Source organism: Aristolochia californica, unplaced genomic scaffold (genome assembly GCF_029961685.1).
Source record: "Aristolochia californica isolate CCGP_79_NKW_82.1479 unplaced genomic scaffold, dmAriCali1.0.hap1 SCAF_9, whole genome shotgun sequence".
Classification (NCBI taxonomy): domain Eukaryota; kingdom Viridiplantae; phylum Streptophyta; class Magnoliopsida; order Piperales; family Aristolochiaceae; genus Aristolochia; species Aristolochia californica.
This window is the reverse complement of record NW_027182290.1, coordinates 27083107-27098535: the sequence shown is the minus strand read 5'-3', so window position 1 is coordinate 27098535 and position 15429 is coordinate 27083107. Positions and strand designations below refer to the sequence as shown.

At 35.4% G+C, this 15429-nt stretch overlaps 1 protein-coding gene across 1 annotated transcript in view; it reads left to right on the top strand.

Moving 5' to 3' along the window:
• The window catches only part of LOC137941458 (carbon catabolite repressor protein 4 homolog 1-like), a 36627-nt gene extending 21930 nt beyond the window's left edge, over nucleotides 1-14697 (top strand). The window contains exons 3-12 of the mRNA XM_068786888.1: nucleotides 182-268; nucleotides 381-464; nucleotides 3123-3209; nucleotides 3334-3420; nucleotides 12600-12653; nucleotides 12747-12838; nucleotides 12922-13036; nucleotides 13120-13270; nucleotides 13392-13545; nucleotides 14338-14697. Of these exons, the coding sequence (XP_068642989.1) occupies nucleotides 182-268; nucleotides 381-464; nucleotides 3123-3209; nucleotides 3334-3420; nucleotides 12600-12653; nucleotides 12747-12838; nucleotides 12922-13036; nucleotides 13120-13270; nucleotides 13392-13537 (903 nt within the window). The 3' untranslated portion in view covers nucleotides 13538-13545; nucleotides 14338-14697. The remainder of the gene's footprint in view (nucleotides 1-181; nucleotides 269-380; nucleotides 465-3122; nucleotides 3210-3333; nucleotides 3421-12599; nucleotides 12654-12746; nucleotides 12839-12921; nucleotides 13037-13119; nucleotides 13271-13391; nucleotides 13546-14337) is intronic.
• Nucleotides 14698-15429: the final 732 nt, after the last annotated feature.

The window sequence follows — 15429 nt, the reverse complement described above, 5'->3', positions numbered from 1 at the left end:
GACTTATGTATAGGACATCTGTACATGCTTCAAGGCTTTACATATTAGTATGGGTGTGTGTTCATTGGTTGAACTATTCGAACTGGAATCTAGACTTTGTGATTTGTTTGAGAATGCCGATTTTTTTCCTTATTTCATATTGCATTTTCAAACTAAAATAGGTAATTGTGCATCCATTCAGATTCAAAATGATCACTTTGAAGAATTTTTAGCTCCTGAATTGGATAAACATGGTTATCAAGCTCTCTACAAGAAAAAGACTGCTGAGGTTGTGTATATTCTTTGAACTTCTGGCTTCCTCAGTTATTTTTGTTTCATGTCTCAAAGCTAAAGTTATTTCATGCTATAAAGGTTTGCTAAAGTCATTTCATGATGTACAGGTTTACAGTGGAAATGCTCATACAATTGATGGTTGTGCAACTTTCTTTCGCAGAGACAGGTTTTCCCATGTCAAAAAATATGAGGTGTGGGCCGATTAACTACACTCTATATGATTATTATTTTCTTATTTCTTAACCTTGTCATAGAATTGTCTTGAAATTTTGCATTATTTACTTGAGTGTAAAGAGAAATTAAAAACGAATGTGCTATTCAAAAGGATTTAAAAGGACTGATGGTACATATGTCTGGGTTACTTATTGGAGTATAAATAGAACTAACAACAGTATATGCTATAGGGTTGAAAGGAATTGGGATTGTAGGTATCTATGAAATTCTTTGGTCAATTTGAAATTCTTTTTAAACAGTGCTCAAATCCATATAAATTGTGACACACAATTTTGATATCAATGCAAAGTGTGGAAATGAATAAATCAGCTCAATCACTAAAAGGACACATGGGTTTTTATGGTGGTTCACAGTTTAAAGTTAAACTGCTAATCCACTCCCACGATCTTTCCAAATCTTGGAGTTCGATTCACTTATTCAAATTTCCCTACGAAACTTACAACTTGAGGCCACACAAGCCAAATTACAATAACTTGGCTACAAAAGCCAATTATATGACAACAAAGGTTATATGAATGCTGCCAAATCACAAAAATGAAGTTGATAGAGAAGGCTGGAATTTTGGTAACTCAACCTTTTTCTTTTTAACTTTAGTTTATTCCTGGTTTCCAAGTCCAAGAGAAGAACTTGTATTTTCATGTAGTGTTTAGTGGCTAGCAGTAGCTAACATAAGAGAAAGTTCTTCCAAGAAACTACTCTTTGTAAAAAGAAAGTGGAATACTGGTGCTCCAACAACCAAAAAGAAAAACTTGTATTAATCTTCGAACTTATGAAGTTGTAGCATATCTTCCTATTTATAGACTCTAAACTACCATGTCCTTGTCAAAATAGGCTATGTTACTTGGATAGAATTTTCCTTGGACTAGACTTCCTAATTACACTTGAATTGTGAATTTGAAAACCACTTGTGGGAAGAATTCCTTCAATTAACTAAAATAGAATCTACCAATAATGAATACTTTATGGCTTCCTAAATTGACAACTAATAAAGGACACTACTAATTAAATTCTTTCTTAAATAAAACTCTCCTATTTAGGAATTATTAACAAGCTTGGAAAAAGTAGAAATATGTTGACTTTCCCTATAAAAAAAGTACCAAAATAGAGTACTTCCTAAAATAGTAACTTTCCAGAAAAAGAAACAACTGTATATTTGTCTTTTATTTTCTTCTCTTCTTCTTTCTTATATATATATATATATATATATATATATGTATGTATGTATGTATTTATATATTCAATCTTTTTGGATGACTTTCTTCTTCTACAAATGACCATGTATTACATCTTTCACTCTCTTGGAAATTATTTGACCTCAAGTTTCTAGTTTCAGCTTCATGATTGATAAAATAGGTTGATAGATGTGTGTATAATTGTTCTGTAAGTCCACTTTAGTTTGCTGCTCTTTGTGTTGGATGGTAGAAACAAGAGCAAAACCTTTCTTTTCTTTATTATTTTCCTTCTCAAAGCCTTTTCGAGAGAGGCATAGAACTGGTTTAGACTTTTCATGATCCTTTGGCCCATTAGTAGGCAATAGAGTAAGTTTCTCCCCGTTAACAAGGAAGAAGTAAGAGTTTCTCTTGCTATTATGTATGACCTCTCTATGATACTGCCATGGTCTTCCAAGAAAAAAGTTGCATGCATCCATGCAAACAACATCACATCATATGCTGTCCTTATACTTGTCTTCAATGCCAAAAGGAGCAAAACAACTTTTTGGGACTGGTATCTCTCTAGAAGTATTCAACCCTGCAAGCTTGTAAGGTTTAGGATGAACTTTTGTTTTCAAATTGAGCTTGGTAACCACACTTTGAGAGATAATATTGTTATAACTCTCTGAATCAATAATCAATTTGGTTGTGTGACCTTGGAGAGAACAAGTAGTGGTAAAGATGGAGTGGAGTAACCAATTCTCTTCTTCCTTCTTACTAGTAAGAAAAAACCTTCTATTCACTAAGGATAGTTGAGGCCCGTGGTCGTCAGCCGCAGGGATAATACCATCAGTAGCCTCTACCTCTTCATTTCTATCTTCATGGGGGATGACTTACCTTTGCTCATTTAAAACATGCATTGGTAGGCTTATCATGGATCGGTCTAGGGGCTGAAGTTGAAGAGGATGAGATGGGCTTTGAGGATGAGAATGAAAGATGGAGTGGTAGATCAAGAGGTGTGAGTGAGAATATTCACTATTGTAGAGCATGAATTTGTTTGGAAAGTCTGCTTAGAACATAAAGCTTATAGTTATTTTGAATTGTTTGTTATCTTCAAAATTAGGCGGAATGAAGATCCTGAGACCAACAGTAATAAGAGAATTTCTCAAAAAAAAAAAAAACAGTAATAAGAGAATTTCTCAAAAAAAAAAAAAACAGTAATAAGAGATTTCCCTCAGGGTATTGGAAATATAATGAGATTTGTCCTTCTCTTACTTCCATATACCTCATGTATTTATTTGTTCGTGTAAGACTAGTATCAACACCCCTTAACTGAAAGTAAATCTATTTTCTGTTAGTTATATTTTGTCTTTATGGGCTTCAGTAAGCTACCGTTTGCAGTTTTGGGGAATGCATTCCGCTGTTTCTTCTTTTATTGCTAAGAAACCTTTTCTGATAATACAGGTAGAATTCAATAAAGCTGCACAGTCTTTAACTGAGGCAGTAGTTCCAACTGCTCAAAAGAAAACTGCACTAAATCGGTTACTTAAGGTGAAGTTACCTTCATTTGTTCATGTAAAAAAATCTTGATATTTCTAACTGCAATTTTTTTTTTTATTACTATTTTATTTTTATCTATTAATTTGTATTATCTTTTTTGCTAATGGTTCTTTAGGATAATGTTGCTCTCATTGCTGTCTTAGAAGCAAAATTCAGTAACCATGGAGCTGATATTCCTGGAAAGCGCCAACTTTTGTGTGTGGTAAGACCTTTGTTACTCTTTCCACAGCATTTTAAAGAATTTAGAGAATTAGATCTCCAAAGTGGATATATGCCAGTGTATGTTTTAAAAAAGAAATGACTGTATGACTGCATGTGCATTCTGTCTACCAATAAAATATTGTTAAAGGATAAACATGGGCAATGGCAAAAGGTGTATGCAGGGATTGCCGCACTGAAAAGTGATATATGTTAAAGAAAGCCTTTTAAGAGTGCTGGGCACATGTAAGCTTGCCCAATTGTTGAATTTAATACTTTCTCTGATGAATTGCTGCATGTTGGGATCTGTTAATTTGTCTGCATTGACCTGTAATGATTTGAATTTTTCCTTTACACCACCCCTACTTCATGGTGTAGCATGCAGATTTGGTTTTCATTTATGTGCCATTAGAAAGGGATCTATCAATTATTAGGATTGAACTTCTTAATGGCCACAATGGTCTATCAAGTTTTTCCCTTTAGCCCCATGATCACATGAGATTTTTTGATGTCTAGTCTTTGTTCAAGTCCTACTGGTACTTTGGAGTATTTGGGTGGGGTGTTGTGTGTAACCAATATTCAAGGCGTAGTAAGGTTTAAGCAAGACTAAGTCATAGTGAACAAGATTTCCAGAGCAATTTTTTTTTCTTTTGTTTAGGTTGAAATTTACTCTTTTAGCTACCTAGTGTAAAATTGGTTCTTAGGGAAGTCTTCACTTGCTGTTGAAGTTTATGTCTATATGTATTTTGCAAGTGATAACTTATCAATAATATGTATGGATCTTTTTCTAATAAGAGTCTTACTAGGAAGCTCTCTTGGATTTTATAAACACATCTATGTAAAAAAATTACTGCAGAACTTTTAATAATTTACTAAAAAAAAGACTTCTAAAATTCTTTTTCTTCTGATACTGCTGCTGCTTTCTTCTTTCCTTGTTTCCCTTTTTGTTTGTTGCATGCTTGATTGCCTTTGTGTGCTAGCTAAACTTGTGCTAAATTGTCTCATTCACATGCCTGTGGGAACACATTGTCATTTGTCATCCAGGCCTCTGTGTGTATGTATAATAAGCGTGGGAACATTGATCTTGAGATCTTGTTCGTGGATTATCCCCTGGCTTTATGATGATTCTTCAATTTGCAGCCATTTCTGGAGTGAATCCTTGGAATGATCCTGTTTCATGGCCTTTTGTATAAATATTGATGTCTAGATGCAGATTGATCGCTTGCAGAGTTACAATCTAATACATGAAATACTCCATTAGAGGATGAGAGCTATTTTTTACAATGGTGAAATACTTTGATTGTGAAGAGGCTCCTGATACTGGCTGCTTTCTTTCACCTATTTTTCTGTTTTCAGTTCTTTTTGTTGAGATGTATTATCCAGGGGTTTGACTTAAGGGTAGTTTGCTAATATGCTCTCATGCCTAGGCTGTTTTTGCAACTTCTTATGTCATTAGCTTTCTTCTAATGTACTTAGAAATAAGATAATTGATGTACTAGAGAGATGCAGTTCTGTAGTTTACTCATATTTCCTTATGTGAAATGGGATGTTGAAACTGACGTAACTTGATTCTCTCTCAATCCACAGTAACTCTCATTCTCTCTCTCTCTCTCTCTCTCTCTCTCTCTCTCTTTCTATATCTATCTGTCCATCTTTGTAGTTTACTCATATTTCCTCATGTGAAAAGGGATGTTGAAACTGACGTCTAACTTGATTCTCTCTCAATCCACAGTAACTCTCATTCTCTCTCTCTCCTTTTCCCTCTCCTTCTCTTTCTCTCTCTCTCTCTCTCTTTCTATATCTATCTGTCCATCTTTGTTCCCATTTCTTCTCCACTTCATGCCCTATGCTCACTATTTTACCTGAGCGGGATCAGCGATTCTGTTAAGATTTTTCTAATCATCCATTCCTTGCCTCTTCCTGCTATCAGCGTTCAAGTAACAAAAATGAGCTCTGGTCTGAGAGGACTTTAAGGGTAGTTTTCTTTCTTTCTCATGTTTCAACCTACTGTTTGGTGGTTTACTGTGGATTCTAGCCCATGTTTGATGTCATTGTCCCTCATGTTGGGTTGAACTCTGTTCCTACCTGCTGATTTATGCTTGCACAAATCTTCCGATTTTAATTTTTTGAATATCTTGATGGATTGCATGTTATTGAATAATTTTTTTTATTGAATAAATAAATCTGTTCTGAAGTGCTTAGAGGTTGTTTTGGGTGATATTACTGGTCGATTGATGGTGGTTAACTGCTGAAAGTGTTGGTGTGTGTAAAAGAGGGTATATCTGCGCTGGCTGAGTTGTAGGTTGTGTGTGCTGGCTGGTTGGTTGGTTAATGTGAGATACTTGAGTAAGAAATTTGAAGTTTATTGTGCTGCATTGGATTGGATAGCAATCCCTTCGCTTAACGTAGGTGGAACAGAGTGATCTCTCTTATTGTCAATGCTGTCAAATAACCACCTTTAAACGTAAGGGATAATTATCCACCATTAAGCAGTAAAAAAAATTTTGGAGGCAAAAATTAAGAACTGTTTTATCCAATTTCTCTATATCCTCTTCCTACTGTATCCATGGCTTAATAACATGGAGTTGTCTATTAGTAGTGAAGTCTTTTTTCTTGGGACTGTTAATGATATTTGGGGCACCTTCTTGAAGAGGTTTGTGCAAGATAGAAAACTCTCTAGTGTTTATGACTTGTATTTCAAGTTTTCCTCTATGCAAAGACGGACAAGTCTATCATTAAGTTTACAGGTAACTGGATGTTATCATGCAGGAACTTAGTTTTGATCATCCATTCACTTTGGATGAAATGGAGGCTCTTAGGCAAAGAGAAGAGATAAAGAGTAGCTACATGCCTTGTGCCAAACTATGAGTCTTGTTAAATTGGGTCTAAGGTCCTCCCAAAATGACTAGCCACTTAGGAAACCTCTTCTACCAACTAATAAACTCAAGATATTTGATCTCACTAATCCATGTGGGACTATTCCTTAACACCCTCCCTCACGTGTAGACACATGGATAATTTAGGTGGAGGCTCTCACGTGTAGGCACGTGGATAATTTGGGTGGAATGCCCACATACGAGTACTTGCTCTGATACCATGTTAAATTGGGTCTAAGGCCCATCCAAAAATGACTAGCCACTTAGGAAACCTCTTTTGCCAACTAATAAATTCAAGATCTTTGATCTCACTAATCCATGTGGAACTATTCTTTAACAAGTCTATTAGTAGATAGGTGATTGCACGTTGGGAGGAGCCATCTTTTGAAGATACTTGCACTTGACTGTTTTAGGCTGAGCTAGCAGTGACTTTTTTTATAGAGTCTGGATACAAGGTAGACTTGTCGTAGTTGAATTCAAATTATAAGAAAGACTCAAGACAACATGGTATTGGCTAGATAGGTGAAGGTAGATATGGGAGAGGTTGTGGTTGTGGCTAGGTTACTAAAAAGTGTGTTGACAGATTTATAAAACTAGTGTCGTAGTGGTGTTTGCGGTGGGGTGACTGAATATGCATTAAAGATGAGAAAAGAAGTTGATGCAATGGTTCAGGCATCTATGTCATTCTCCAAAATGCAGTTTACTCCCTTCGAATGCAACTTGGGCCCAAACTGGTACAATAGTTTTTCAGGCTTCTCCTATTGGTAAATGGGTGATTAATGGTAGTGCCCTTGCTTGGTAGGTAATCCTTCTCATTTTTCTTCTATAACATAGTCTTCCACATTTGGCACAAATACATCTGGTGGTGGTTGTGGTGATGCAGTAGTCTGTGCCACTTTATGTCCCTGTCATCCGTTTAATGTGTTTCACCTATTAGTTTTGTTTTAGTTAGTCTAATTCTTTATCGTCTAAATTGCTCAGTCACCTTTTCCTTTTCTCTTGGTTATCTGAGGATTTCTGGATGTAGACGATGATTAGTGGGGGATGTGAGGGACACAAATTTGTTTACTAGAAGATATTGCTGATTGATGTTTAAAGGTGCTGAAGTCACCTTGTCTTTGTGATCTATCTTGTATTTGAGTTTCATAAACTCTTTCCTTGTGTGAGTTTTTGGTTATCATTTAAGTGTGACTTGTTGACTTGTAAAGCATTCACCAAGCAATATTTTTGTCTCGTACCTTGAAGAGTTCTGCGCCCTTTGGTTTAGTTCTCTTAGATATATAAGGCCTTTGTTGGATACCTAGTTCATTTTGTTATGAGTATTTGTGTTGTTTGTTGATGACTGTAGTAGGTTGAGCTGTTCCATCTTATGCCAGACAGGCCTGAAGTGTTTAAAAGTTTTTATATGAAATAAAGACGCAATTGGTCTCTATTCATATTTTGCAATTTGACAATGGGCTTCAATATGTGCTTAATCGGTTGATTGAATTTTGTGTGTCCAATTGACTACAGATCTCATGTGTTTATTCTGACCACTTAGCAGGCAGCTGAACGAAAAACTAGTCACTTGACGTGATGAGTACCCTTTTCTTAAGAATGTTCCCAAAGGTTTTTGGGGTGGGGAGGCCTTATTAACGGCTTGCTATGTGACTGATTGTATATTCTCATATGTTTGAACAATCAAATCCTTCTTCATATTCTCAACCTGACATTCGGTTGTTTATAATGCTTCAGTCATGTGTTTTCTTAGGGTACTCATGACTTAGACAAGGTCACAAGTGTTATGATCCTCTTGTGACAAAGATGTGTCTCGGTTGATGTGACGTTATACTCCATTTATTCCCCTTGTGAGTTCTCTCATCTTTGGTTAATCCTCATTGTCAATCCGTTCCTCTTCAAGTTTTTGTTGGTGATGTGTCATTATCAAAGTTTGTATGTTTTGATCATTTTTTATTTCTTCAATAAATCACTTGCTTCTTCAATTATTATTTCTGTTCCTAAGTCTCTATAGGAGGCTATGATGTGCCTAAATTGAAAACAAACAACAGACGAGGAGATGTGGACCTTGATATTAAGGCAGACATGGATACTATGTGATGTACTAGATGGTTCAAAAGTTGTTGGATGTCGACGGGTCTACGTTATATAAAGTATGACCTTGATTGGGGGGGAGGGGGGTTGTTTAAATTTTGTCAAAATCTTAACTTATGTTAGTGTGCCTCTATTATAATAAGATGAAGAATACCTTGTTATATGGTTATATAGAAGAGGAGGTATACATAGAGCAACCTTATGAATATGTTGGTTAGAGGGGAGTCAAAAAAAGTAGGCGAGGTTAAAAAGGTTATTTATGGCTTGAAACAAATCCCTAGAGCTTGGTTTCATAAATTCAAAGTAGTGATATTGTTTGGATTTTTATCCCGGTCATTCTTACCATTTAGTATTTTTTCTTTAAGAAGGACAGAAGTGTCTTCGTTTTGATTGTGTAAATCGATAATATTGTCACTTTTGGCGGTGACTTGTAGAATATCAAGGCTATAAGGAAGCACTTGAAACTCACGTCTAGACCAAGGATCTAAGGTATCTGTAGTACTTTCTGGGTATAGAGATGGCAAAAAGTCAAGAAATTGTTTTATCTAAAAGGAAATATGTTACTGATTAGCTTTGTGAAACAAGATTATTTGGAGTTAAACTGACTAAGACACTAATTGAAGACCATTCTAACCTTCATGATGATCTGATTTTGAAAGACTTAGTATGTAGGTTGATTGATAATTGATTTATGTTACAATGACAATGACAGCCTTTTTTATACTGTGAGTGTTAATTTATGGAGTGTGCTATGCAGATAAATTTAGAAGCTGTCTATAGAGTGTTAAGGTACTTGAGTGGTTTTCAGTTGAAGAGCCTATCGTGATGTCATGTCATAAACAAACTGTTATCCTCAGTGCAAGCGATCAGTGTTCCACAAAAGAACCAAACACATTGAAGTAGACTGCCACTTTTTTTTTTTTTTTGAAATGAGACTGCCACTTCATCATAGATGTTCTCATGAATTCAACCATCTTTCTGTCAATAGATCAACTTGGTGATTTTTTTTCTGGAATGCTGAGGTGTTCATTTAATAGTAGGAAATGGGGGAGCATTGAGAAGTAATGTCCAGGCATATTTTTGGTCATTTTTAATTAAGAGTTTTTTTTGGTAGTTTGCTCTTGTTCATATCTAGGGTCATTATATTTCTTCTTATATTATTATTATTTTTGTTTATGTACTTAAAATAAGATAATTCGGATGTATTAGGGAGAGGGCAATTCTATACTTTATCACATGAGTGAGTTACATACAAGAAAGAGGAGGGGTCAATGGCAGGTCATAATTCTGATGTATTAGAGGGGTAATTTTTTACTTAAATGAGTTATATGTTAGAGAAAATAAGTTGGTGGGGATTCTCTCTCAACCTGCACCCAACTCTCCTTTTCTTCAGCATTATGTCATTTTCAGAATTATTTTAGTTTCTTTGTCTTGAGTTATGTTCAGGGCATTGCCATTGACTCTCTTTATCTTCTTAATTCTTCTCCACTTCACGTGCTAATCTTACTGTTCCTCCTCATTCTCCATTGCCATCATGTTAGAGAAATATCCTTACTTATTTAGACATGGTTGTAAATGTTTATGCTAGTTTAGCTAACACTTGAAGGGGAATATTGACATGAAAGAATCATGAGAAATGCTTGGAAAATAGCTCCAAGGTATTAAATGCAAAGTGGGGATAAGGTTGCGAAACTCTTCATGGTGTTCTTGCTCTTAAATATCTTACCATAAGACTGTTGCAGTACTTTTTTGTGACAAGCATTTGTTTCTCAGGCTAAATGAAGGCTATGTTAGAAAATTGGCTGTTTGATAAATGAAGACACTAGGGGTAGTTTTGTCATTTAGAATTATTTTAGTTCTCTCTATTGAGTTATGTTCAGGCTGTGGCCATTGACAAAAAAAAGTTACGTTTGAGTGTATGCTCCATTTTGATTGTTAAGTGATCTGAATTTTTGAAGAATTTAAGCTGTTATTACTACTGCTCACTTGTTTTTCTCCATCTTGGTCATCTCTTGCATTGGTTTGTTGCATGATCAAGGATTTCTATGCAACTCTTGATATGCAAGTGCTACACTTTCGGTCCCTCAATCTGTGTTCTTGCATCTAGTTCATTATGATAATCATATATTTCCTTTGTTTTTCTCCTTCTTCTCTTTTCTCTCTTACCTTCTTGTGTTTTGTCACTTTTTTAATATAAGACTTCAATGAAATTGAAGCTTATGCCTCTTCATCAGAAAATTACCGCTTCCACCCCCAAGAAAAATGGTATTGTTCGTTAATAATGGTACACTCCCTGTTTTCTTTGAAATTTCATGACACTACCCATTAATCTAGTGGTTCACTTGTGCCGCCGTAGGAAACAAAATGACAGTTGAATTATTTTTCCTTTTGACTAATTTTTCTATTGGGAAAAATTCGCTTTGACCGATTTTCTTGTATTTGTACCACCGTAGGAAACAATGAAAAAATCAATTGTTGTGTTTGTGTTTACACTAGAACCAAAGGAAGGGTTTTATACGTAATAAAAACAAGGTGGAGGTAAAAGGTGAGTGTCAAGGACTACTTAAATTGCTTCTTAGTTTATTTTTCCCATGCTTTCGTATTGGAGCAATGGGAAACTCATTTTCCTATACAACATTTTGAAGGGCTAGAGGAGTCAAGCTGAAATCTTTCCATCTTTGAAAATGAGTACAACACAGAAAATTTTGGTCAAGCATATTTTCTTTGAGTCATTCTTTAATATAGTTTCCTGCTGAGAAAAGAAAGCTGATGAGAAAGGTCTAACTAGGACATGGGAAAAGAAAACTGATGAGAAAGTCATTCTCTTTCATACTATTGGCTTTTGGGGCTACTTGTCTAGGATGCGATTGTGCATCTAGAGCTGCCTAACAAGCCTCATATAAAGTAGTAGGTTCCTCCTTTTGACCTTGACTGCTTGTTTTGGGGTGTGTTAGGTGGTCGAAAATCATATGTATGGTCAGGCCTTAACAGTTGAGGATCACACTTCAATGTGGTGCTTATTATCTAGGTCCTATATTAAAACATGAATAACCTTTTTAATAAGTGGGTTTGCAGTTTTAAGGCGGAATGGATTAGTTGGGTTTCATGTCAGGTACATTTATCTTCCTTTTTTAAACTAGTGGACCCATTGGCTTATATTATAGAAGTAATGTATGACTTTTTTTTAATTGTATTCTTTCATTTTATAGCTTTTTGTTTGAGGGGGAGGGGGTGATGTTCATTTCATACACCACAGACCCCAAACCCTGGTAATACTTGACACTAGACCACAGATTCGAAACCCCTCATATTAGAGAGGACGGAGTTTGCTATGATACAGAGTTGACTGGTGGGGAAAGATGTGCCACTTCATTTGTAGATTGAATTTGTGGTTCGATGGTCAAGTGGAATATTTGATAATTGAAATCTTCGGGTTAAGTCTCACAGAGGTATGGGGTATTGGGATATGTATATCATCAAATACTCAATAAACATTCCACAATATTTGTGTTGCACGTTGGATTAATCATTTTAATGGATTTGAATTTCCATTAGTGATGTTGTGTACAATTTGAAATGTGTCTATTTCCTTGTACATAGGAATGTTTGTTAAGGAATAGTCTCACATGGATTAGTGAGTACAAAGATCTTGAGTTTATTAGTTGGGAAAGAGACTTCCTAAGTTGACTAGTCATTTTAGGATGGGCCTCGGACCCAACTTAACATGATATCAGAGCAGGTACTTATATGTGAGCCTACACCAAAGTTATCCACTTGTAGAGCCACAAAAAGAGGGCCTACACCTAAATTATCCACTTGTAGAACCACAAAAGAGGGTCTACACCTAAATTATCCACATGTAGAGCCACAAAAAGAGGGCCTACACCTAAATTATCCACTTGTAGAGCCACAAAAAGAGGGCCTACATGTGGGGGGGAGTGTTAAGGAATAGTCCCACATGGATTAGTGAGTATAAAAATCTTGAGTTTATTAGTTGGGAAAAAGGTTTTCTAAGTTGACTAGTCATTTTGGGATGGGCTTTGGACCCAATTTAACAGTGCTGGTTCCATTTTTAAATTTTTTTGTTATTGGTTTATTTCAGTTATTTTAGATTCTCTCATGAATGCACCTTTATGTTCGTTTATGTGCAGCACTCTATGTGAACAGTCTTGAAATAGCTGCCTGACAACATGTTTCTTGTGATATTTCTTTGCAGGCAAACACACATGTAAATGTCCACCATGAGCTGAAGGATGTTAAACTCTGGCAGGTATTAGCATTCTTCTTCTGCTTGCCACAATAATGTAAGTGTCCTCTATATTCATGTGGAGCTCTCTGTTGAATGATGTGCATATTGTTTTAGGTGCATACTCTTTTAAAAGGATTAGAGAAAATAGCTGCTAGTGCGGACATTCCCATGTTGGTATGTGGGGATTTTAATTCAGTTCCTGGAAGGTATGCCTCATATTTCTTTTTGTTTTAGTACTTTTTTTTGTTAAGTGATCTCTTCTCTATGCTAAGTGAATTGGTGTCCACAGTGCTCCTCATGCACTTCTTGCAATGGGCAAGGTTGATCAAATGCATTCAGACCTTGTAGTGGACCCACTAGGTATTTTACGTCCTGCGAACAAGTTGATGCATCAGCTCCCACTGGTAATATATCTGTACATAATTCTTGTCTTGAATCTTCTGATAACTTTCTGCATTCATTACATGATTCGTTTAAAAAATTACAGGTTAGTGCTTACTCATCCTTTGCAAGGACTGTTGGAGGTGGAATTAATCTGGAGCAACAAAGGAGGAGAATGGACCCCACGACTAATGAACCATTATTTACTCATTGTACACGAGATTTTATTGGCACTTTAGACTACATCTTTTACACTGGTAAAAATTTTTCTTAGAGAATAATCCCTGCCCAGTATGCTTATCTCTCTTTGATTGTTTAAAAGCCTTCTGCTTGTTGTTGGAATGTATTAACGTGTTGTATGTTTGAGAGCTGTATCAGCGGATTCATTGACTGTGGAGGCATTACTAGAGCTCTTGGATGAAGATAGCTTACGAAAAGATACTGCACTTCCATCTCCGGAGTGGTCATCTGATCATATTGCTCTTCTGGCAGAGTTTCGGTGTAAACCAAGAACAAGACGTTAACAAGAAGGGTACATATCAGGCATTTTCTGGACTTATTAAAAAAAAAAAAAACATATCAGGCATTTCTGGTGTTTTATGCTGTATATTAGGGGCTATCTTTACCAATGAGTTTTATGAAATTTATGGAATGAGAGTAGCATTCCTCTTTGTGGAAATTTAGTATTGCTGATCTAACATTGCATTTCTTTTCATTTTCAAAGCAAAATCTGGATACAAAAGCTGCTTATCAGTATGGATTCCAGAAATTTGATATTTAACATATATTGGTCATATGAAGCATTTTATTGATGTGTTGGCCTTCTGAAATTGTCCATATGACAATTTTTTCTACTAATTGTTGCTTAAACATTGAATCTTTTAGACAACTGGGATATAGGTGTTTTTGGAACTACAAAACTTTTAATTAGCTATTGAAGCTTTTAACTACCGAAGATCGTTTCATCTGTAATAGTTTTGACTTTGGTCATTGTGGGATTTATCATGCTAATTTTTTCAACCTCAATAATGTATTTTTGCTGCTATCTGAGTACTGGAGGTTAGCTAATATGATTTCATGATTCCGTTACTTTATTTGTATATATTTCTCTTGTCACTCATGAATTGAAGTATAACCTGAAAACTTCTTAGTTTTGAATTAGTGTCTCAGGATCCTGTTTTTAATGCCACTTTAGAGCTAGTCGAAAAATATTTGATGTCTGTTATCATTTTCATGGTACCTAATGTTTTAACTTTATTACAGCATTGTTAATTCTTTTACTGCTCTGATTATGTACTCTGGTTTTTTTCCATCCTTTTGGCAGGTCTCCAGTTGGAGTTGGTCAGCCGTGTGAGGGAATCTGATGGATGAAGACAAGCCCATCGAACTGGGAAGGAGGAGATCTTACTTCCTGTATATTCTTCCCAGATATCCCATTCAGGTCTTCTTGTATTATGCTACGTCTATCTTATAGATAATTTATGGAAAAATGGCTTTTAAAATTTTTCGAGCTTATTCATGCATCATTGGGCACGTTGAATGGGTTTATCCAGAAAAGAAAAAGAAAAACTGGCCTACCTATTATTTTGTATTTTAACTTGGTTTCTGAAAGGGAGGTGGCCATGAATGCTGGATTATAATCCTTAGCAAAATCTATAAGGCAGATTCGGCTGGTGTGGATTAACTAAGTAGATGTTGTTCCGATTAACCATTTTTCAGTAATGCCCTTTCAGAATTTCTGGCACTTTTACAAGCACGAGAGCACATTTACAAACGGTTTGCACCCTTATGAATAGAAGCAATAACTCTAGGCACGTTTCCTTTTCTGCTGAGGCATGCCTTCGATCCAGGTTCTTCTCTTTTTAGTCGACAATTTTACTTTTCTCTAAGTTGAACTTCTTAATAATTATTAATTTTATCTTACTTCTTAATAATTATTAATGTTTGTCTTTAATGCTGTTTATAAGTTTTACTCTTTGTTAGGTTAGCGTTGAAATGGAGAATCTGCTGTTAGTTGATTAATGCTGTAAATGCATTAGAGTTTGACTAAATTGATGTAATGAGATTTTAATTTATGTTATACATTCATGTAAGACCTAAGTTAATTAAGTGATGCATGTTTTAACTATGTTAATAATGATAGATAAAAATGCTTAGTTATAGTCACTAATTATTATGTTATTATGTTATTATCAATTAGGGAGTCTAATTGTTTCAGGAGTTTCCATAAATATGTAATGCAAAACGTATAAATAGATGTTTTGGTTGAAGGGATTTTAATGAAGCTTTCTTCTTCTCACAATTTGTAAAAGAATCTCCCGTGTCTCTTTTCTCTTCTCTCCTCTCTAGTGGAAATCTCTTTTTGCTATTTTCTTTTCTATTCTCTTCTCCCTATCTCATCTTACATGAGGTTCTA